The sequence below is a fragment of the Sus scrofa genome, chromosome 8 (assembly GCF_054392235.1).
Source record: "Sus scrofa isolate SSC_HxYL_T2T_F1_AM1 chromosome 8, Sscrofa_HxYL_maternal_Yorkshire_Landrace_v2.0, whole genome shotgun sequence".
Taxonomy (NCBI): domain Eukaryota; kingdom Metazoa; phylum Chordata; class Mammalia; order Artiodactyla; family Suidae; genus Sus; species Sus scrofa.
This window is the reverse complement of record NC_139390.1, coordinates 62167571-62191327: the sequence shown is the minus strand read 5'-3', so window position 1 is coordinate 62191327 and position 23757 is coordinate 62167571. Positions and strand designations below refer to the sequence as shown.

The 23757-nt window shown below is 46.3% G+C and overlaps 2 protein-coding genes across 34 annotated transcripts in view; one reads left to right on the top strand and one right to left on the bottom strand.

Annotated features, from left to right (window-relative positions):
* Positions 1 to 22350, top strand: part of HOPX (HOP homeobox) — a 42610-nt gene extending 20260 nt beyond the window's left edge. For 4 of the 14 annotated variants that reach the window (XM_084970875.1, NM_001435289.1, NM_001435290.1 and 1 more), the window contains 2 exon segments: positions 17133 to 17289; positions 21559 to 22350. In XM_084970875.1, coding sequence (XP_084827001.1) covers positions 17133 to 17289; positions 21559 to 21636 — 235 coding nt within the window. In that variant the 3' untranslated portion in view covers positions 21637 to 22350. 14 annotated transcript variants of the gene reach the window in all.
* Positions 1 to 23757, bottom strand: part of LOC146400813 (uncharacterized) — a 58708-nt gene that overhangs the window by 16240 nt on the left and 18711 nt on the right. Inside the window, exon 1 of one of the 20 annotated variants that reach the window (XM_084972337.1) lies at positions 17086 to 17524. The exons of the other annotated variants lie outside the window; for them this stretch is intronic. The gene's annotated coding sequence lies outside the window, so the exon portion shown is untranslated. Of the gene's footprint in view, positions 1 to 17085; positions 17525 to 23757 lie in introns of those variants that run through there. 20 annotated transcript variants of the gene reach the window in all.

Sequence of the window (23757 nt, the reverse complement as noted above, 5' to 3'; positions counted from 1 at the left end):
GATTTCTTTTTCTGAATCTGTCTATTCTTTGTTAATGCATTCGTCCTCCTCAGAGGTGACTACATTTTATCCATCTTCCTGAGAAATGGAAAGTCGCCGCAAGGTCACCTTGGTAGAGGTTAAAAGTCAATAAATTCTGCTTCCAGGGCTTTTTAAATATCACCAGCTTCCTTCTCCAGAGCAGAAGGATGGCCCCGGCAGAGCAACCTTAGTGACAAGGGTTCTCCTTCCTTGGGGACCCAGCCCTGCAGCCTGGACCAAAAGCCCCTTAATTCCTGAGACTCTAGGCCCTTGACAGCCGTTTCTCCCAGAGCTGGGACTGCTGCAGCCCTGGTTGGCAAGTGGCACCTGGTCGGTCCCGCCTCTGAACAGGGGCGTGGTCAGGGCCACGATCAGGGGGCGTGACCGCGGCGGGCACATCCTCCCTCTGGGGAAGCGAGTCCGCCCACTGCTGCCGCTGCTGGAGTCAGAAGGCACAGAGTCCTGACAGGTGAGAGCAGCGGCGGCGGCGAGAAAGGGGTGAGCACTGTCTGAGCCCTGGGGGTGGAAGGGATTAAGCTGTTGGCATCAGGGCGGCACCCAACACTGGTTGGATGCTACTGCTTGGAAGCCAAATGTTTCTTCTTCTTGCCATTTAGAATTCTACCAAAAAAATTTTTTTTAATGAGTGACAGGTTTGTAGGGCTAATGAAATAGGTTTGTATAACAGTGACAGAATTTCTGCCTCCTTTGAATGACTTTTCTTCAAAATTTCCCCCTCGTCTTTGTCTCCAAATTCTCTCGGTGTGGAATGGCTTAGTTCACGTGGACTTTTTTAAGGCTGTGTCATGACCTAACTCGGATTAACTTTTGGATGTTGCTGATGGCCTCCTCCAGCTTTAAACAATTCAGGTGAGGGGGTGGTGAGCAGAGATGTGCGGTGATGAAATTGTTAGAAGGCAGCCCATGGCCCAGAGTGTTTTATGAAGGACTAACCTTCCCATTAAAAACCAGCCCTGGAGGATCCAGAGGCAGGCCTTGGCCCACACCAATCCTGTCCACAGGCCTTGGGCCAGTGGAGAACAGGCTTGAGGCTACAAATCAAAGGGACTGTCCTGACACAGGGGCCACCTGCATCCACTCTTTTCCTGGTCCTGGTTCCCTCGGCCACCCCTGCCTTTCAGTGACCTTGATGTGGATTTGGTTCCAGTGCTGTTGATTTTGAACACAGGTGGGGTTTGGAGTGTATGAGCAACTGACCAAGCAGGTACAGGTCAGGCTGTCCTTTTTATTTGCTGGGAAAGCACCTTCATTAATCTTTAGGTGATTGGGTGAACACTCTCCCACAGAACTCCAGTATAGACAGGTCTACACTGCAGTGTAGATAGTCTAGCCTGGGAAGCAGATTATAGTCAGGAACCCTGTCCTACTAATTCAACTCGGATGGAATTTTAAAGCAGGAGGGGAAAGCCTGAAATATCAGTTGCCCCGTGGATGATTCGCAGTGCATCCTTTCATTCTCAGAAATACCTGGTCTTGAGCAACAAGCTATGTGGTCACTGGTATTTGAAGAGACTCAGGTGAGCTGCCCTGTATCTCAGGGTTTGTTGGTTGAGCTGACCCTGGACCCCGGGCTGCCCACGCCTCCTTCTGGCCTCTCTGCCAAGTCTCCACTCAGTGCCCTGTGAGTCCTGTTCCCTGAGGGAAGCAGGGTTTGCGTCCTGCCCAGATAGAGAGCTGGCGTGTTCACATTGGCTCACCAGAAACAAGTTCAGTATGAATGCCAGTCACAAGGTTGAGTTACTCCAATACGTGCTTCAGGCTCTTGTTAGCTTATGGCCACGTTTAGGTCGTGATAGAAGCTCTTTGAAAACTTAGAGACATTAACTTTTATAGGTCTACATGTAATTTCTTGTGATTTACATCCAGTGGTTTTGATAAAATGGGACCTAACATGAGAATCTTGTCAGAGCTTTCGTGAATGGACTAGTCTATCTTTATGTGTTAAAACGAAAATGAAACCATAAACAACATAAGGTGCACACTGATCAGCCCTAATCTCTCAGTGTGTGCTGGGCAGGAAAATAATGGCAGTCACTGCAGCCATTAGATCTGGATGGATCGTGGTGGAAGTTTCCTGGAATTCTTAAGGGCAGCCAGATCTGTTAGAGAGTCCAGTCTACGTTGATGTATTTTCACTTCCTTCCTGTGTGGTTCTCCCCAAGGAAATTTATATAAACACTTTTCCCTGCTGCCTTCATTGCCTGCCTCCTTTCCAAGTGTCTTTTCTGCTGGTCCAGGAGCGAAATCTGTAAAAATCTTTTAATTTGATGATTTTTGTCTGCATGTGTCCATCACTGTGTGTGTTCTTCACACTTTGGTGGATAGTAGAAGAGCTGCCTTTGGCAATGACTAGAGCTGAGGCTTAGGAAGCAGGAGTGAAGGAGCATGGAGGTGGTCGCCTGTCATAAGCATGGGACCCAGGTCAGGTTCCACAGTTTCAAAGGGAGGGGAGTCCTTGGAACTAGCCCAGAAGAGCTCCTAGGTGACTAAATAATAATAATTTTTTTTAAAGCAATTCTATCAGGAGTGGCAAAGGGACCTGATGTTCTTTAAATCGGATAAGAAAAGGCTGGAAAGCTATTAGATGATGGCGTTGGAAAGGATGGAGTTTGATCATGAGGGTCGGTAACTGGCTATTCGCCTGGCCCTTTGAGCAACAAAACCAAGGCAGGGACTGGTGTAGGCTGGAGCACAAAAGTTATTATGTGAGCCGGGCAGTACTTCCTCATTATGCAAAAAATATGTTGGGAAGAATTACACAGACAAGCTCCGAAAGATGGGGCAGCCCAACAGTCTTTTAATTTTTTTTTTTTTTTTGGTCTTTTTGCCTTTACTAGGGCCAAACCTGCAGCATATGGAGGTTCCCAGGCTAGGAGTCGGATCAGAGCTGTAGCCGCTGGCCTGCACCACAGCCACAGCAACGTGGGATCCGAGCCACGTCTGCAACCCACACCACAGCTCACAGCAACGCCAAATCCTCAACCCACTGAGTGAGGCCAGGGACCGAACCCAAAACCTCATTGTTCCTAGTCGGATTCGTTAACCACTGAGCCACGATGGGAACCCCAACAGTCTTTTAATTTTTAAAGTTTCTTTTGTTGTTAGGCTCACATGGAGTTAATGTATTCCCCGACTCATGGTACTCGAGGCCCTTCTTAGGTGTTACGTCTCGTTGTTTCTTCTGCTCTCCCAGTCTCCCTCTCTCCTGCTCTCTTTTAACTTAACACCGTATTTTTATGATCTACTTCTGTGGCTGATTATATTTCTAATATTCCCAATGCATTATTTCTAACTCCATATATATAGTAACTCTGCTACTTACATACACTCTTGGCTCATCTGCTCCTCAAGTGCTGGCCAGTCTTCTGGTTCTAGTTCTCAGAGATAATGCCACAACGAATATCCTCGTACAAATACTCACCCCCCCTTTAGACCTGCTTGCTGGGAGACAGGGAGGGGAGGGGCAGGGCTAGATGGCCCAGGTTTTCTTTGAGCAAATGGAATATCGAATTGTCCGCAAGGGACAGGGGCACCCGACATGACAAGTTCTGGTCTCATATTTCAAACATTTAGAGGCTTCTCTGAGTTTCTTAGTATTTTACTAAGACTTTAGCAACTGTCTGAAATAATTTTCTGGGGCATAAAGACTGTAATCTTCAGTAATCTCCCCTTCTCAGTGTCATTTTCGTAAACTCGGGCTGGTCAGTGCTCGAAGCATTTTATTTCTCTATGTTGGTGACTGATCATTGGACAGAACCAATGAAATGTTCTAGGAAATCTCATTATGCATCAGGTTGAGTGAAGTTTCTACGGTGTTTGGCTTCGTTAATGGTGGCAAAACCTGATGTCATTCAGTTGCCCAACCTTATCATTGGGGAAGCTGGATTAGAACCTTAATAATGGCCTCTTGTATCTATGTGGTGTTTCTATTCATGGACTTAATCCGTCTCACTGATCCTACAACAACCATGTGAGATAGGCGGGGTAGGGTTATAGCTTCAATTACAGGTAAAGAAATGGAAGTTCAAAGCAATTAAGTGAGTTATCCGAGGTCACTTGGAGATTTAAGTGCTACTGCTGGGAGGGAGGGAGGGTTTTCTGAGGCTCCATCCAGCCTCTTTCTGCATCATTACCTCTGACGCTCAGAGAATCTATCTGCTGTATGTTCAGAGCTGGCTTTCTGATGCATCTGTCTTGTCCTCCTCAATTATCCTGCGATAGTAATAAGACTAGAGCCGCTCGCCGTCTGTTTATCCCATTAGCTGAACACCTGTTCATAAAAACCACTCCGTGGGGGAAAATAAGGCCCCTATAACTGCGTATCATGGCAACAGGCAGCATGCATGGCTGGACTCTGGCACAATCCAGAGCGCTCCAAAGAAGTAGATGTGTGTCCTTTTACCCATCACTTAAAGTACAACCGTAGAGTAAGTATGGTAGTTGGACCATAAAAAAATAATACTGATTCAGGTGTATTTGTGCAAAGAGATAATTCCGTTCTGTCAAAGTGTCTCTTCTGCAAATGCACAAGCAACCCAAGGAAGTTATGCTGCTTCCATCAGGCAGGGTTTGACAGCCTGTGAAGGCGAGGCTGCAGCGTCTGTGGATCACGAGAGTGCAATGCCACAAAGGCAGGCCCATTCAGTACTCTTCCTTACCCCGGTAATTAGAGCTTGGGCAAAATGCTGTAGAGACCAGAATGCATCTCCAAAAACTATCAATTATGATGGTATATCTCCAGAATTACACATGACAGTCCTTTTCAGAGTCAGGCACTGGAAAGAGGACATTTTCAGGAAGAAACTAAATTTCTTCACTTTCGGAAGTGACTGAATGGCCACAGAGCAATATGACAGTTCTGTCTATGTGCTTCTCAGTAATCTATGTGTGGCTTAGAGGGACTAGATTTTTAAAATAGCTGACTGGTTTCCATCATTAGCATTTAAGTTTTCAAGCATTTGTCCTTTTCCACGCAACACATACATGACATGCCTCGCTATTGATGAATCCCTCTAATTAGTGTTCTCCTAAATAAAAAATAATTAGGAAGCTAAATGGGTGCCCCCAAAGTAATAATATACTCCAAAACATAAAAAATATTTATCTGGGAGTTCCTGTCGTGGCTCAGTGTTTAACGAATGCAACTAGGAACCATGAGGTTGCGGGTTCAATCCCTGGCCTTGCTCAGTGGGTAAAGGAGCCGGCATTGCCATGAGCTGTGGTGTAGGTTGCAGACACGGGCTCGGATCCCGAGTTGCTGTGGCTGTGGCATAGGCCGGTGGCTACAGCTCCAATTCGACCCCTAGCCTGGGAGTCTCCATATGCCATTGGAGCAGCCTAAGAAATGGCAAAAAGACAAAAAAAAAAAAAAAAAAAAAAAATTATTTGCCATTTTGACTTATTCCTGCCATTTTCCCTCTGCACAAACCCTTTAATAAAGTTGATTTTTTTTGTTACTTGCTTCTAGGTTTAGTAGTGCAAATTTCTCTTTATGTTTAATGGTTTTCTTTAGAAATCTTGAGACACAGAGCTCCCCTTGTGGCTCGGCAGGTTAAGAACCCAGCAAGTATCCATGAGGATTTGGGCTTGATCTCTGGCCTCACTCAGTGAGTTAAGGATCTGGTGTTGCTATGAGCTGTGGTATAGGCCTGCAACTGTAGTTCCGATTGGACCCCTGGCCTGGAACTTCCATGTCCCATGGGTGTAGCACTAAAAGGCAAAAAATGAAAAAAGAAAAAGAAAAAAAAGAAAAATCTCGAGCCCCACCCTCCAGCCCATAACAGAACTTTATTTGTCTAATTTCTTGGTGTATTAGTGCACCAGGCATTTTCAAAGAGGAGATTTAAAAATTCAATTTACTTCACAAGTCTCATGCCTCATGTATTATCAGGTTTGAAAAGCTCTGAGCACATGGCTATGTACCAGGGAAATCTCTAGTATAAACCATTTTCGTTCTTTTGTTTATATTTGATCATAAGACCAAACCCTGTTTGAGAGGCAATGGTTACTCACACTTACCAAGCAGTCATGCAGCTATGCCAACAACACCCAAAACAGGCAGAGGCCCAAGCTTCATTCACCCTACCTTATAAATGTCTTTTTTTTTTTTTTTTTTTTTTTAGAACTGCACCTACGACATATGGAGGTTCCCAGGCCAGGGCTCACACTGGAGCTGCAGCTGAGGCCTACGCCACAGCCACAGCAACACCAGATCTGAGCCGCATCCTAGACCTATACTGCAGCTCACGGCAACACCAGATCCTTAACCCACTGAACAGAGCCAGGGATCAGACCCGAGTCCTCATGGATATAGTCAGGTTCATTACTGCTGAGCTACAATGGGAACTCCTTTTTTTTTTTTTTTTAATTTCTATTTTATGTATTCAAACTGCAGTAAAAATGAAAGGTCAGGAAATTTGAAGCTATGGTATATCCTCTAACATTTAGCCACAGAGCTGCAACATATGCTTTCTTAAGAGCAAAAAGCAGTCTCCTGTTGATTGCTTTGGGTAGGTATATGTGGTTCTGTCCTCTAAGATCCTAATAGAACTGCATCTTGCTAATCCATCACAGCAGCTCAGATGCCAAAGTTCAACTCATTTTTACTATCCCACACCCAAGTGAGAAAGTTAGCATTTCACATGTAAGACAGGAACAAGACGTCCAGGTTTGCCTGGGACATGTCTGATGTGCCTGTTTTTCTGGTGTCATTATTCATAGCGCCCCTTCTACACTTAAGTGTCACCACCTAAGTGATGACAAATGATATGGTCATGTTAGCTTCACAGGTAGGCTGAATATTAAAAAGAACCTTGGTTCAAAATGTTTCATGGGCTCCTCGGTTGTCCTTTGAAGTAGAAACTAGGCACAAAGTATACAGTACATCGGGACCTCGTCTAGAAGAGGCTACTGCACTGCCCTTTCTCAGGTCAGTGACATCAGTAAACTGCTAATGAGGGATCAAATGACAATCTGAAACTCAGACCATTCTGATGATCAGAATTTTAAAAGAGAAATGATCTCAGAGGCCATCTGGCCCAGTAGCTTCACTGTTCTGGCTGAAGAAATAACCATAATCATACACTTCTGAACGTGTGTAGGTTAGTTTACAGTTTTCTAAGTTGTTTCATGGGCATAATAATATCACTGGATCACAGCTGGAGTAATAAGCAAGGAAGGAAGTTTTCTGTCACATTTTACAGAGAAGAGAAAGAAGTTTCAAGTTAAAAAACAAAAACAAAAACAAAAAAAACACAAACCAACTCAGCAACCGAAATAGCTCAGTGGGAGAGCGTTAGACTGAAAAAAACCAAACTCAGCCAAGGTCATGTGACTATTAGGTAGAAGAATTAATGCTGAAATCCAGGTCTGACTCCCTGTCCAGCTCTTTGCACTATTCCATATCAGTTTAGTACCTTCACTCACTAATGAGGATGTAAAATTCATCCCTGGAGCTCCCTTGTGGCTCAGTGGGTTAAGGACCTGGTGTTGTCACTGCAGCAGCTTGGGTCACTGCTGTGGCGCAGGATCAGTCCTTGGCCTGGGAACTTCCATATGCTGCAGGTGTGGCCAAAAAAGTGTCCCCTACATATAATATTGCTATTAAAGACCTAAAACTCACCCTCTGTGACCAATGCTACATACTCAAATGAATTTTATTTCTGCTTCTCTTGGCCTTCCCACCCACAAAGCTCTTGGCAGCAACTCAATTCTTCTTGTCTGACAGCGCCGCTTTCGGGCTGGCTCAGGAGACATGAGGCCTGAACACTTCCTGTGCCCTTCTCCCTTCTTCCTTGTCCCTCTTGGCTGGAGGGTGAGGAGCAGAGGCCCATGCAAAGTAACCTCTGGTTTCTTCTTTATTGTTCACCATTCCTGTTATTGATTGTATCTTGAGTATGGCCCTGCCCACACTTCTTAACCCTCCCATTCTTTCCTTCTGCCTCTTTGCCCTCCTTATTTCATCTGTAACCCCAATCAGCACAGCTCTAAATATTATGACTTTATATCAAGATAAAGTCATACTTCTTAAAGTAAAAGCAAAGTTCAATCGACATGCATTTCAGTAAGTGTCCACTGCACACCCAGTAGTGCACCAGGAACTATTCTGCACATTCGGTACACGTCACACATCCCAGCTGTGCTAAAGCCTCAAATGGCCTCAAAAGTTCCCTGAAAACCCCTTTGGTATCTGCACCAAAGCCTCTCTCTAAGCCAAATATTAATTAAAACTGCTTTATCTTAAACATTGCTTTCAAAATAAAGAAATGCTTTCTTAGTAACTTTCACCAGGATTATTGTCTATTGTTTCCAATTAGCAGTAGCTACCATTGCAGTGATGCTCCCTCCTGTGGGTAAGCCTGGGACCCATCTACAAGTCAGTGTTTTTTCCTAGAGAAAAATGTTTCTGAAGTCCTAACAATCATTGTGAAGGTAGCATACTTTGGAAAAGCAGAAATGGAAATCGCCTCTGAGGAGACTGTGGGACGGGCTACCCTCCTCCTTGTGCCCATGCAGTTCTAAGGATGTGGACTCCACTTATTTCACAGAAGAAGCCTAAGGGATTTTTGCTTTTATTGGCTTTCACCACTTTTCCATGTTTCCACACACAAATCTTTGGATCAGAACAGGAGTTGGGCTATCAGTGAAAAGAGCTCAGTGTGCAGGCAAACCATTTTATGTCCAGGGTTAAGAATGATCAATTAAGGATTAATTCATTGTTGGAAATCATTCACACACACACACACATACACACACGTCCGATAGCTTTTCATGATGCCTCGGTGTTTTCTGTAACTGGCTGTAGAAAGTCTGCACCACTGAGGGACGTGTTCCAACAATTGTTTCAGGAGATTCCTTAATCAAGTCAACAAAACCCTGTACATGAAGGGATTACATAGCAGCAGTCATCAGTAAGACCCTGCTGGTCTGGTAGAAGCCGGCCCCCTATCCCACTCTGTCAGATGTGTAGCTCTGCCTCATCTGTGGACGGCAGTAGTTACACAACATATGCCATCTTCCAACTCCATCTGTACCAGTTAAAGAAGAACACATGGGAAAGGAAAGCCAGCCTGGGTTGGTGGTGCTGGTGGCATTAACTGAAACCACTAGCTAATCCATTTAACTGGGTCAGAGCCATGTCTGGTCACCAAGGTTGAGAAACCCTGTGTCACAGGGAGAGGAGCACTGCTCCTGGACTGGCCCTGCCCACAGGAGCCAGAGCAGACAGAGGGCACCACCTCAAACCTGTCCACATGCAACTGCCCCTCTTCCCATAACCACCCATCAGGGATCTTCTGTCTACACAGCTACTCAGTACAGAGGACATGCGACATAGTGGTTAAGAACCTGGATGCAGACACTAGACTTTCTGGGTCTGAGTCTCTGCTCTGCCACTCACTCCATTCCTGATTTGGGGAGAATTATGTACATCTCCTTGGGGAAGGTATATAAGTTTCCATCTCTATCAGTTTACAGTGTATAAAATGGAGACAATAAGAGTGCCCATCACAGTGTTACTATTTCTCTTACCGTTAAATGAGTTACTACATTTAAGACATTTGGGTCTGTGCCTGGCACACAGCAATCAATCAAAAATGTTTTGTTATAACAGGTGAGATTTCTGTATCTGATTCAAAAATGGGAATTGACTCTGTGTTGTTTGGGGCAGTGAGGACCAAAGACGTCAGGAAGCCAGAATGTTATCTTTTCCAATGTCGTGGAACATGGCAGGTCCTGGTTGTTGAAACCACAGAGCACTGTCTTCCTAACTTATGTCCTAAATCAAGTCCTGCCAGATGCCACTGGTGATGTTCAATTCAACAGACATACAATGAGCATCTACTAAGTATCAGCCACGTCCCACGAATGCTGGGGAGATAGAAATGTAGAAGTGATGACACATCCATCCACCATCTGAGAGCATAGCATCTGGCGGGGATGCCAAGCCCATGAACAAATGATTTCAGAACAACTTCAATTTGGTTATTATCCTCATAGGCCAAGACAGCCTCAAAAAATCTACTCACCAATTCCTAGAATGTTTGTTCCTGCTTATTATTAATTTCTCATCTTCTGTCCTAGTAATGCTTCCCCATTAATTGATGAGGGGAAAGTATAAGTTGGGGTAGTGTTGGGGAATGAGCAAAGAAACTAATATTTCAGTGAAAATATCAACAATTCTTTACAAATCAACGTGCAACAGACAGAAGTGCTAGTGCAAAAAGCTGCCCACCCCCACTTTGTTAGCTTCCAGAAGCTCCATCCAGGATACACCTTACTACGAAGCAACATATACAGTGTTTAATATTTTTTTTAAAGAAGGTTAAGATTTCGACCATTGTGCTTTATTATTACCGAAAGGTTAAAAAACGGAGATTGAAACCCAGAAAGCGTGAAACTTACAAACGCTTCTTACCGACTGCCACCCAGACAACACCCTACAGGAGGCGGTGCCCAGGAGAGGCGAGAGGGCTGGGCTGCGGCAGGCGCAGAGACCATAGTCGCTCAGCAGTGACCTGGCTGCCCCAGCCCAGCGCCCCCCTAAAGGGACAGCCCATGACGAAATTAGAGCTCAGAGATGCAACCAGGTGATTCGGGGATCTCTCAGAATTCCTGACAACCTAGGGGGTGAGAATGCACTTTGGAGGGGGCCCCACCTTCCTGACCCTGGCCCCGCGGACTGCCCTTACTGCCGAGGCCAGAGTAAAAGCAAGAAGTCTGAGCCTTCCTCTGCCGCTGCAGTCAAGCTCGTTAACCTTCCTTGGTCACAAAACAGGACAGACTCCTTTCTGATTTCTGAGACAGGGTTGTGAGGGAAACGAAAAGAACTAACACCAACCTGCTTTTGCATCGGAACTCAGCTCGATGATCGCGGCGGCACAGGTGCAACACGGAGCACGTTATCTGACGTCACGTGTTTCTATCCTATTTTAAGCCCACAGCCAAGAGTCTCTCTTTTACACTTCCTATCTATCCCTATGTCCTTTCCTCTTCCCTATTCTGTCATTTGAATTTTTTTTTAATTTTTAAAAGAATTTTTATTAGTTTGGTTGATTAACAATGTCGTGCTAATTTCTGCTGCACAGTGTCCCATCATCTTAAATCCAGCTCTGGTTTTCATTTGGAGACTTGGGTATTCACTTTAAGGGTGAAGGGGCAATAAATTGGGATAGTTAACACATTTTTAAAGTGCAGGGTCAAGTCCTAGCTCCCGGGAGCTCAGGATTAGTGAAGATAGTAACCTTCTCTGCACTGTATAGACCAAGGTCGGCTAAGCTTCGGGGTCCATGCATCTTCCATATCGTTCTTGGGGCTCAGAGGAAATAATGAGCTAGCCTGAAGACAGAGTCTTAACTCTTCCCTGGTGCCTCAAATCTCTTGGACTGGAACAGGAAATACTTTCACACAGTAAATAGTAAACATGTGGAACCTTTTAGCCTCAAAAAGTTCAGCAGACTGGAAATGCAAATAGCTTCAAAAAGGTTTAAATACTATTCATGGACAAAAAGGATATGTAACAATTTTGGAAACAAATGAAGAAGTTTGAGAATACAAGAGCAGATAGGAATGCAGAGCAAAGGAAATGCTATACCCTGCTAGTCGGGGTATAGCGGTGCCCAACAGCTTTGGAAAGAGGTTGTTGCTGTAAAGCTCACAGACTTACAACCAGTTCCACTCTTGGACTGTGCTTCCAGAGGGCATATACCAAAAGGTTTAGGGTGTTCCTGCTGTGGCTCAGTGGTAATGAACCCAACCAGGATCCATAAGGACGTGTGTTTGATTCCTAGCCTCGCTCAGTGGGTTAAGGATCCAGCGTTGCCGTGAGCTATGGTGTAGGTCGCAGACACGGCTCGTATCCTGCATTGCTGTGGCTGTGGTGTAGGCGGGTGGCTACAGCTCCAATCTGACCCCTAGCCTGGGAACTTCCATATGCTGCAGGTGTGGCCCTAAAAAGACAAAAAAAAAAAAAAAAAAATGTTTAGAGAGGCAGTGCTCACAATAGCAAAACACTGGAAACAACCCAAATATACACCAACAGGAAAAGACACCCATCCACTGCAGTGTATTCACTAAATGCAGCAGCGCTGAATAGGCGTGGATATCTCTGCGTGTAGAGATACGGATGAATCATGTAAACATGTTGATGAACAAAGCTGTTCACAGAATTATACATAGAATGTTATTATTTTTATATCTCAAAAATATAAAAACTAAAAAAATTTGTTTTAGGGATCCATACATGGAACTAAGAGAACTAATTTAAAAAGCAAAGAAATCACCTTTAAGAAAAAAAAAAGTAAAATTTCTAATTTCAGGTAATATGAAAAAAACAGAAAAATATCAAGAAGAAAAGTTTAGGTCATCTCTACTCCCATAGTCTAGATATTGTTAACATTATGTTGTGTTTTCCTCTGATTTTTTATATGTAAAATTGGAATCAATATAGCATTAAAAAATATCTTTTCCTATTTAGATTTGGAATCTTTTTCCTCTGAAGACAGCTACACCACTATATGGTGTATTCATAATCTAATGTTCAGTTTTAAGCTGTATTATGTAAGTTGTCTGTGTAAATGATAACTTAAACTTCAGCATTTTTCTCACTGGAAAGTTTAAGAATTTAGAGAGGGACAACCATTTGTCAAGGTCGACAAATCTCTTCCACTGTAACCTCTGGCTTCTAAATCAGTTATGCAAGTTGTGTGATAAAGTGGAAGGGATTTTTGTTTTGACGATTTGCTTTCTTAAATTCTGATCTCAACACAAGAATGTGGGGTTTTTTTGTTTTTTTTTGTTTTTTTTTGTCTTGGTTTTTAGGGTCATACCCAGGGCACATGGAAGTTCCCAGGCTAGGGGTGGAATCGGAGCTATAGCTGCCGGCCTATACCTCAGCTCACGGCAATGCCAGATCCAAGCCACATCTGCAACCTACACCACAGCTCATGGCAACGACGGATCCTTAACCCACTGAGTGAGGCCAGGGACCAAACCCGAATCCTCGTGGATGCTAGTCGGGTTTGTTACCTCTGTATCACCATGGGAACTCCAAGAATGTGTTTATTATTATTATTATTTTAAAGGGTTTTATATTATTTCTGAATTTTTGAAAGCATGGGGAAATTTCTCTTAACAATTTATAATTTTGAAGACAATTTCCACATTCCTGATTGTATATACAAAAGATTAGCATAATGTCTAAATTTCCTCTCCAATGTTGTTTTTTTCTTGGCCACACCTGGGCCTTTGGAAGTCCCAGGCCAGGGATTGAATTCCAGCCGCAGCTGCAACCTACACCTCTGTAGCAACATTGGATCCTTAACACACTGCGCCAGAGCAGGAACTCCTGCAATGTATGTATATTAAAGCTTATTCTCTAAACCGACTTCAACCTACTGTCTACTCAAGTGTTAAGATGATAAAAACATCAGAGTGAGAAGATATTTTAGTTTCTTTATAGTACAAAGCATGAAACATTTATAAGTTTGAACATTTATAGTTGATTAAGGTGAAAGTCTTGTGAGAGCTGAGATATTTTTTGTGTTTCTCCCATGCTGGGTTCCTTACAACATGGTTTTGGTTCAGGTAGTCTGCAGTGGGCCTGGGCATTTCTACAGGTGATTCTGAGGCCCAGCCAGGCATGAGAATTACTGGTCTAAGATTAATGACATTGACTACCAGGTTCTTGGTTAACTAACAAGTGAAAACCAAAAAAATCCTTTCTTTTAAAACGAGCCTTGTGTTAGTTAACCTGGGGAAGCAGATCAATACTCTGCTCCTATTTGTCAGTTTCATAGAGATGCTGACGGCTTGAGTTGGTCCCCCTTGCACCCCCACCCAAAAGGAGGTCAGTAATGGAGGAAACTCTATCCCCATCCAAAGACCCACCCCTTTTCTTGGGGAAATGGCAGGACATTATTTTTCTCAAGACAATACAGAATGCTTCACGATTCCATTCCTTCTAGAAAGTTCGCAGTGAACATAAAGGAAACTCAGGCTAAAGGGGATGGCCCTAAAGAAGGAGCCACCCACTTTCTCTGCCATGGGCCAGCTCACATGGGACGGTGATGAAGAGTCTCTGCCTTGATAGCCTTGTCCTCATGGCTGGCATCTGAGGCATATTTAACAGAGGTCAGAGGGGCTGGGAGGGGGGAGAAGACGGTAGACCTGAATCCAGCGAGGTTTCTGCAGGGTCCAGTTCGTGGCACTCTCCACGAGCGGGTTCATGTGGGCAGACACTTTTAAGATAAATGACTATAGGAGTTCCTGCTGTGGCACAGCGGTAACAAACCCACCTAGCATCCATGAGGATTTGGGTTTGACCCCTGGCCTCACTCAGTGGCTTAAGGATCCAGCGTTGCTGTGGCTATGGTGGAGGCCAGTGGCTGTAGCTCTGATTCAACCCCTACCCCAGGAACTTCCATATGCCTCAGGTGTGGCCCTTAAAAGCAAAAATTAATTAATTAATTAAATGACTGTAGGATTAGGGGAAAACAGTAAAGCTGTCAGGTTGGCATGACTGTCAACCCAGGCATTGGAATTTAGAAAGAAGCCAGCAGTTTTCATTTAACCTCTTGAAATGTTTTATGCGCCATCTTTCCTCAACCACAAAAGGAAACACAACCACAGGATGAATCATTCTTTGAATGTTTCATAAGATATTAATAACCACAGCCACACAGAACTTGTATTCAGATTAAAGTTCAAGAAGCTTTAGCATATTTTTGTTCTTTTCATCTGACATTGTTTAGACTACCTTCAAACATACTTTTTTCACCAGTTTCCTCACTGGAAAGACCTGAGAAGTTTTTAAGGCCAAGGTTACTAGGATGATTTGATTTGTAAGTTTCCTTTGAAAAAAAGAGGGAGAGAAGAAATGGAGCCACAAACACTTGTCAACCAAAGAGGGCTGAAATAACAGGGCAGTTTGTGGAGAATAACAGGTCGCTCCATCGTGGTAAGGTCTCCTGCCCTCATTTCTAGAAATTAGGTTTGTCCGTCTGGAGTATCTTGGAGAAGAAGTTGGTACTTCCCAGTGGTCCTTCCAGAAACCTCCTTACAGCCAACCATGGCCAATGGCCCTTCACCAACTAACCCAAGGAGTACTTCAAAGTCAAGTGGAACCTATCCATGAAACCTCATCCAGAGTCTTCAACAGGAAACCACAGAAATGTAAGAGAAAATGCACCTGCCTAACTGGAAGAACATGAGTCCCCCTTGAATTATATAATAGCAATTCAAAAAACAAAGAGGGAGAGAAGGCCATGTAGAAGAGTCCTTAAATAGTCCAGTTTAGAAATCTGTACATTTATTTGGTGAATATTTCTGAAGGACTGTGGATTCTACAAAGTAGCAGCAAAATTTTCCTGGAAGAGCCAGCAGAACTGTGTCACTGGAATTAGGCAAAACTTTCCAGGGCAAGGCATAAAATCAGAGGCAACAGTCTCCCTTCTCCTGTGTTTTGTCAGGCACAAGGAGCAGTGGTGGGTAGTCCTGGTGGCAGGTTTGGCTGGAACTGGTAACCCACAAGGGCAGTCAGTCAGACAGCAACAAGCCCTACCTGCATTTTGACTGTTGCCCTCCTGACTGTTTGCTGCTAAACTAAAGACAGAATGGGCTGCTGAGAGCCTAGAAGAGCATAGGACTGAAACTGAAGCTGAGGTTTTCCATTTTAGGGTGTTACTCACTCAGGTTCTTTCCAGCTCTGAAGTTCTGTGTCAAAGGAGGAGACTGGGGCCACCAGGAGAGGAGGCACTGACCACCTGGCTGGACCCCATCCTGCCTCAACACTGTGACAGGAATCTCTGGGACAGACTTTTAAGTGGGGGAGCATAGGATTCCCTAAAAACACAAGGAGCTTTCACTATGACCTGACACTTGGCTAGATCCCAAGAATCTCTCACAGTAGAATGGCTCCTGGTCTGACCTGAAGGTGAGCCAGTGACCAAGTGGAGAGGGAAAGACACTTATTTAGGGAGCACAGGGCGCAGGTCATAGGAGGAAAGCTTATAAGAGCATCAGCGCTGTGATGCCAACAGACCAGTGTTGTGTGGTTCATCCCCAGGCACAAACCACATCAGGGTTGTACTGGATGATTGGGCAATTGTTTCTGAAAACAACACGGCAGCGTGATTCCCACATTTGCGCCTGTCTTTTCCTGTCAGCGAAGGCAAGTGCTGACCTGGCTGTACCAAATCCTCAGCCAAGAACTCCAAGGCTCTAACTTCCTGCCTCCCGCCGCACCTGCAAATGAGAGGGAGGGGTGCACATCTGCCTTTTTTGGCTGCATTTCAGAGGCTACTTAAGCATGAGAGATGCAGCCAGGAGTGATGTTCTCCCAAATCTGCTAGCTGGATGCTTGGCTCTAAAGTGAGGACATACTAGAGACTCTAAAGCTGGTAAACGGACCCAATCTCCTGACTTTACAGTTAACGCAAACCACAAGGGACGTCTGGTTGACAAGGCAGTCCTCCTCGGCTGGGGGTTGGCTCCATCCTGGAAGTCCCCACCTAGGGAGGCACAGGGTGAGCAGGCTCTGCTGCGCCGGTGGGACAATGGCCGGGCCAGGCTGGGCCGCCAGCAGCTAGCTGGCGTAGGCCTCCGAATCCAGGCTTTAGAAAGACAGGGGGTGGAGGGAGGAGGAGGTGGCGGCCTGCGGAGTGACTCACGCCGGCCCTCAGGCTCCCGCCTCTGGAGCTGCAGGGGTAAATCACTGAGGACCTGTCACCGGCTCTGTAAGAGGGAGACACGAAGAGCGCCGCCCCCATGTCCCCGCCTTGAGGGGCCACTGCTTGGCAGGAGGTGTGGGTGAGTGTCCTCCCGGCCAGGGCTGCCCAGGATCAAACCATCTCGGAGGCGGCCTGGCGCGGGCTGGCGGTACCCGGCCCGTGTCTGGAGGACCGTCCCCAGGGACGAAGCCTTGAAGGCGGTTTTTCAGACTCGCCGCCGCAATTCCTCCGGCCCGGAGGCCGCGGAGTCACCTTCCTCCCACCTCGGGTCTGGGGCCTCCCGGGGAAAATCATCAAAGTTCGGGGCAGGAGGGGGTACCTCCAGGCGCAGGGCACGACTCACGGCCGCTTCTTCCCGCTCCGCAGCCGCGCCGGGACCATGTCCGCTGAGCCCGCGAACGGCCCCACCGAGGACCAGGTGGAGATCCTGGAGTACAACTTCAACAAGGTCAACCGGCATCCGGACCCCACCACGCTCTGCCTGATCGCGGCCGAGGCTGGCCTGTCCGAGGAGGAGACCCAGGTGAGCCCCCGCGGGTTGCGACCCGCCCGCCCGGGCCACGTCCCAGAGGTGGGGACCCTTGCCGGGTCCACCAGCGCTCCTGCCCGCGCCCCACGCCCCGCCCGGGAGCCAGGTCCAGCATCCATCTCCCGCAGCATCCCGGCTTCCCCGTCCTCGGGCGCGGGTCTCCCCTGCACCCGGCACGGCAATGCCACGGAGGCCGCTCGGAGACCTCAGGCCCATCCTCCCTCCTCCTGGCTCTTTGCCTCCCCGCTTCCGCCCGGATAAATGCGTCTCCTCCCTCCGGGTCGGGAGCTCGGTCCCCGTGCGGATGTCTGGCTTGCTCTCCCGGGTTGGTTTCTCCTCTGGGCTGTGGGTGAAACCTCAGGAGAGGTGCCGCCTGCGCCCCGGATCCCTGCGCCCTCAAACCTCTTCTCAAGGCGGGAACGTCGGAACTGGAAGGGATTAGCGATCAGCTCTAAATTCGGTCCTCGCGTTTGGTAAACCCGGAACGCAAGGTTCAGAGGGAGAGAGGCTGGGATGGCGCCGGGCGTTAGGCATGCTCTGTCCATGACAGTCACGCTGTGGCCTCCGCTTAGCTGCAGAGCTAAAACTGCACGGGGCCAGGGAAGACTGGGTTCCGATTTTTAAAGATTCCATAGCTTGAAGGTGTAGGGTCTTTTCCTGAAGTTTTCTGAGGAGGTAGACATCTGATATGACAGCTGAAGGAAGTGGAAGCAAATGTCACTGTATGTGCATAGATTTATCTATTTTTTAAGCTCCTATATTACCCTGAAAATTGTTTAGAGCAGACGACACTCCCCATAATTTTTAAACAGCAGGTGCAGTAGTGGCTCCTGAAACGGACTTTTTTTTTTTTTCCAACCTGTCTAAACTCTGACTTCTGTGTCCCCTTTGGTCATGGAAAAACAACTAGTTATGTACGATAACACTACTTGGAACTCCCCTAGCCCCCCTCCCCAGAGAGTCCAAAGCCCTTCACACCTCTGGATCCAAAGCAGAGAAGTTCTTATTGTTCCTATTCTATAGACAAGAACATTGGTCATCCTGCCCTCTCCTCGCGGAGATTCACCCTTAGTTGAGGGTTCAGAGCTTGTAGCTCCAGTGGATGCTGGAGCCAAGACCCAAAGATCTATTTTGGATCCCAAGTCTAAAATGATTTTTACTAATTAAACCTTTGGAGAACTTGCCCATAGAAAATCTTCCCATTCCTGGGTCAAATAGAAAGTCAAGCATATCTGTTTTTTAGCAAAGGAACAAGCTGCCTGGCTAACCAGAACCAGAACCTCATGGAAGGTGATTTACTGTAACCCAAGTCTAACAGCTTCTGTTTCTGGAACCCCTCGTCCCCCACCCAGGAGGCAGCCTGTTGTGCTTTTGTCATTTAAAATTACACACTAAACTTATAAGCGTCACTACAGAGACCGTAAACTCCACTTTCTAAAAAGAAGGCTGTAGATTTGCTGTGGGTTCAGTGGCAGCCCTGGTTCTCCCTTGGAACATTACTGTCATTCTCTTAGCTGTAAATCAGAATAATTCTGTTGACCTTTCTAACAGATGATACTTGCCACCTGTTGTTCCAGGTGGTCTCCAAGTATTAAATCATTTCTTTCCCACAACAGTGCTGTGAGGTAGGTATTATTGCCCCATTGTACAGACAAGCAAACTGAGGTACAGAATATCTTGCCTGAGATCACAACTGTGAAGTAGCCGAGCTGGGAATTGAACCTGACAGCCTGGCTCCCTGGCCCAGAGGCTTAACCACCATGGCATTTTGTCCCCACAGGAAAAGAAATGGAAACAACTGGGTGGGTGGGAGGGAAAGGCTAAGAATTCAATTTATGTTCTATTTCTTCCGGAAAAAACAAACAAACCAAAACACCTTCATTCCAGGCTATCGTCCATCTCTCCTTGAGATTCACTTTATATGAGAGAACTGAACTGAGGTCAGGTTCAGGGCAGGGAGAGAGGACCTGTGAAGTCGGCCAGTTCTGACCCCTGCATTGCAGGTTCCTCTGCCCCTGGGCATCCCGCTCCTACCTCCCCAACCAACCTCACAGAGTAAATGGTAGACTCAGCCCCAGAGTGGGTGTTTTGGGGTGAGTCGGCCTCATAGGAGGGCTCTTCACATCCTTTCCTGCGGTGAGGCCCACACCTTCTTCCTCCCTGAGGTGGCCCAGCTCCACCTGCCCCTCAAGTTTGCATTGGCATGGACCAGGAAGCCGCTGAGACCTCAGAGCTCAGAAAGAGGCCACACTTAGCAAGGGCAGGGAACAATGTGTCTTAGGCAACCCTCTGTCATCCCTTAGGAGGCTGGCTCTCACCTTCCAACATCCGTCCCTTCCCTGCACCCCCTTCTCAACCCTCACACCCCCAAGTGCGCTGGTGCTGGTGGATGAAAGGGGTCTCCCCATAGGGACCCTGTAAATAACTCCTGAAGACCAGGGTGTGCTGGATCCGATGTGCAAGTAGGGACTGGTGGCAGCACATCCCTGTCTCATGTTAGCACTGCCCTTTACCATGAGAAAAGGTCATCAAAGCCAAAATAATAATCATCTCATATGCCTGGTTCCTCATCCCCAAGACCAAACACTTCCAGAATGGTGTTCATATTGGTGTTCCTAAAATAAGCAATGCTAGGAGAAGTAAAGCAAGCACAGATGCTTGACCAGAGCTGGTGCTCTGCCAGGGGCAGGGGGGCTAAAAGGTTGGAACATCCTCTGACAGGGGGATGGGGGATGCTTTGACCTCTTTCTGACCAGCCCACTATAAAACTCTGTTCTCTGCTCTGTGCTGGAGGGGCCTCCAGGAACCCAGAGTGAGGTGATGGGCTCCCTAATGGAAATAACCTCTTAAGCTGCCTTTGCTGGGATGCTCAAATGGGTTTTTATCTCATGACAGTACTTTGATATGTCCTCTATTTATTTATTTATTGGCCTACAGCATATGGAATTCCCCTGGCCAGGGATCGAACCCGTGCCACTGCAGTGACAATGCCAGATCCTTAACCTGCTGTGCCAGCAGGAAACTCCTGTCCTATATCTAAATTAGGTAGGCTCTACAGCCCCAGACCCTGTGTGTTTGTTGTCTGCAGTCTGCGTGAGAAGGGGTGTGGGGAAAGTTCCCGTTGGCCCCTCAGGAGGCGGGCTGATCTGTTACCACTGCTTCAATCCCAGTGTAGTTGGCATTGGTTCTTAGACTGGTTTCCAGGATTTTTATCTTCCCTGGATGCCCTAGGACCCGTCCCAGAACTCTGGTTTTAGTGGTTGGATGTTTTATAAAACCTTCTAAAGGCCTCCTCCTACCATGAATGAAATGTTAGTTACTAGAGAAAAGGAACAATGGTCTTCCCCATCACAGTGTCTGATTATCATCTCTTCACTTGGAGTAAATAAAATAAACCTCTGACAATGGGCGAGGCTAATGATGGTGTCCATTTATGAGCCAGCGAGGGAGGGATTCTTTCCCAGGGGGTGAATGGAACAAATAAGAGGAGGAGAAAAAGCCAGTGGAAAATTAGTATTGAGGCGAGTGAGCTGTGAGATTCACCTGCAGAGGGAAAAAGCAGGCAAGGTGCGCAGTGGTTTTTTGAGAGCAACTGGTTTGCTAAAATCTTATACACATCCTTGACTTAAAATATTTACCTTCAGAAAACAGTTGAGCTTTTTCTTGAACCCCTCCCCATCCCCTGGTGCTTGGGTGCAATTTATTAAGCATTTGGATGCAAACTCATGATTCCTAGATGTGGTCATTGCCAAGGATACTTTCGGTAACTGGACATTAATATTCTGCTTCATTACTAGTGTCAAGATGTAGGTGGCTCTTCTGAACAAAACCAGGTCCATCATTTTGTCTTAAATGAATCCTGATAGAAAAGGAGCCTTTCCCACTCCAAGTTTTCATTGGTCTTTAAAACTCTTCCCATTTATTCAGCTCTAGTAACTAGAAATTCTGTTGCGTTAGACCTTGTAGCCTTGAAACCCCCCCCCCCCAGAGCCACCTCATTAATGAAATGGGAACCATGCTGCCCTCACAAAGATCCCAGAGTTAACCAAATACACGGATCCCAGAAGCAAGTATAGAAAGGTGGTTGTAACCTCCAGAGTCCCTTGAGCTATCTCTTCTCCCATAAGGATGGGGATCCAGCCCATGGACTTGGTTCTTGCTTTCCTCCTTTCCAGCTGGGTCACAGATGCTACTTTTAGAAAAGGCATGGCCGTTTCCGTTTTTCAGTATGTGACATGTCACTGTGCACTTTTCCTCCCCCAGAAATGGTTCAAGCAGCGCCTGGCCCAGTGGCGGCGGTCAGAAGGCCTTCCCTCAGAGTGCAGATCTGTCACAGACTAAGGGGATGGCAGGCACTGGCTGCTTCCTTCCACCAAGACCACCTGCTGCCTCTCTCCTCCACACCACCAAGTGCTTTGGCTTTTTCAATGTAGTGTTGCATGTTCCACTGTTAGCTGTTCTGCTGTTTAACACAATGTTGCATTGTTAAAATGTATATAACTAGAAAAGTAACCAAAGGAAGCTGTGGGCAGCTTCTGTGTAAAGCAGTGGCTTGGCTGGAAAGTGGTGTGGCTTGCATTTCCTTTCTGTTGAATGACAGATGGTGTGAAAACCATTGAAGTTTTCTTTTTACCATCACCCTCCTGGTACCAGTTTCCTTTTACCAGCCATTTTAGAGCAGACAAGGCCTCTGTCTTGAAAAGATAAGATGACCAAGAGGGAGAAACATTTCCTTCTAATTCTACTCCCCTAAGTCATTTTCCTTATGTTTCATTTAATACATTGCAATGGAGTGGGAATATAGGGACAGCTGGGTCATTCCGATTCATAAAGCAGGTCCTTGGATTAGAGCTGCATGAATCTGGAAAACACTCGGGCTGGAAGACCGAAACTCCAGCCAGCAGAAAGTCAAGTAACTAAGGGGAAAAATTTACAAAAGTCTTGAATTTACCTTATTTAAACGCATTTGTTAAATTTATTTTGCTAAACAAAATAAACTGCTTTTTGTCTCTAAAATAATATTCTAAATAAAATGTTAACATTTTGTTGAAAATATACTGAGTCTGCTGCAGTTTTTTTTAACTGAATAATAAAGCACATCAGAGAAAAACAGAATAGCTCAACCTAGGAGCAGCCTGACAGAAGAGCTGTCATTTTCCAAATCCTTGCTATTCAAAGTGTGGTCCAGGACCAATGTCATCAGCATTAGCTGCCAGCTTGGGAGAAGCGCAGAATCTCAGACTCCAACCTAGACATACTGAATCAGGACCTGCATTTTCAGCCAGCTCTCCAGGGCTGTGCACACACCCGAAAGCCTGAGCAACACTGCCCTAGAGGACTCCACAGCCAGGCTGTGTCTGATCTCTCTCACAGCACATGCAGTGGCTATCAGTTAAGACTGCCTTTGCCTGCATGGACCAGTAACTTGATTCCAAGAGATTAACCAGATAGGCTTTTCGTTTGTTTGTTTAATTGATGGATTGTTTTCATAGAAGACATCAGCAGGTAGGTGGTTCATGAGGTTGCCAAGAATGTGCACTCGTTTGATCTTCCTATTTTCCCATCTTTAGCACATGGCTCTTGTGTCCTGAGGGACAAGATGGATGCTTTTCAAGTGACAAAGGACAAAGCAAAGGGCAAAGCCAGCTAAGACTCTCCCCTTGAAAAAAGATTTCCTGGAGTTCCCGTCGTGGCGCAGTGGTTAACGAATCCGACTAGGAACCATGAGGTTGCAGGTTCGGTCCCTGCCCTTGCTCAGTGGGTTAACGATCGGGCGTTGCCGTGAGCTGTGGTGTAGGTTGCAGATGCGGACGGGCGTTGCCGTGAGCTGTGGTGTAGGTTGCAGATGCGGCTCGGATCCTGCGTTGCTGTGGCTCTGGCGTAGGCCAGTGGCTACAGCTCTGATTGGACCCCTAGCCTGGGAACCTCCATATGCCACGGGAGCAGCCCAAGCAACAACAACAACAACAACAACAAAGGAAGACAAAAGACAGAAAAAAGATTTCCTAGCAACTTTCGCCTACATCTCATTGGCCAGAACTGGGTCACATGGCCACTCCCAGCTGCAAGGGAGTCTGGGAAGGCGAGCTCTTTTAAGTGGGCATCCTACTGCCTTGAGCAAAATTAGGTAAGACAGGAGGGGGTGAATATTGGAAAGGCCACCAGCAGCAGTGTCTGCCAGCCCTGTCCTGTCCAGAATGACGCTGGTGTGCACTTGTGAACTACTCACAATGCAGGCAGTCTTTTTGGTTCTTTAAAATAGAGTCCAAAATAAGCAACACTAACAGTTATTCAGAATATAAATGTTTACAAGACCTCATTAAACATCCTTGGCAAGTTTCCTCTTCCTCTACCTTGAAACTTTTCTCCTCTAAACAATACACACTGAACCAGAGTCTGAACAGAAGAGCCTCAACTGGATGCTCTTCTGCGACCTAATTAGTGGTGCTCTGAGCATGTGTC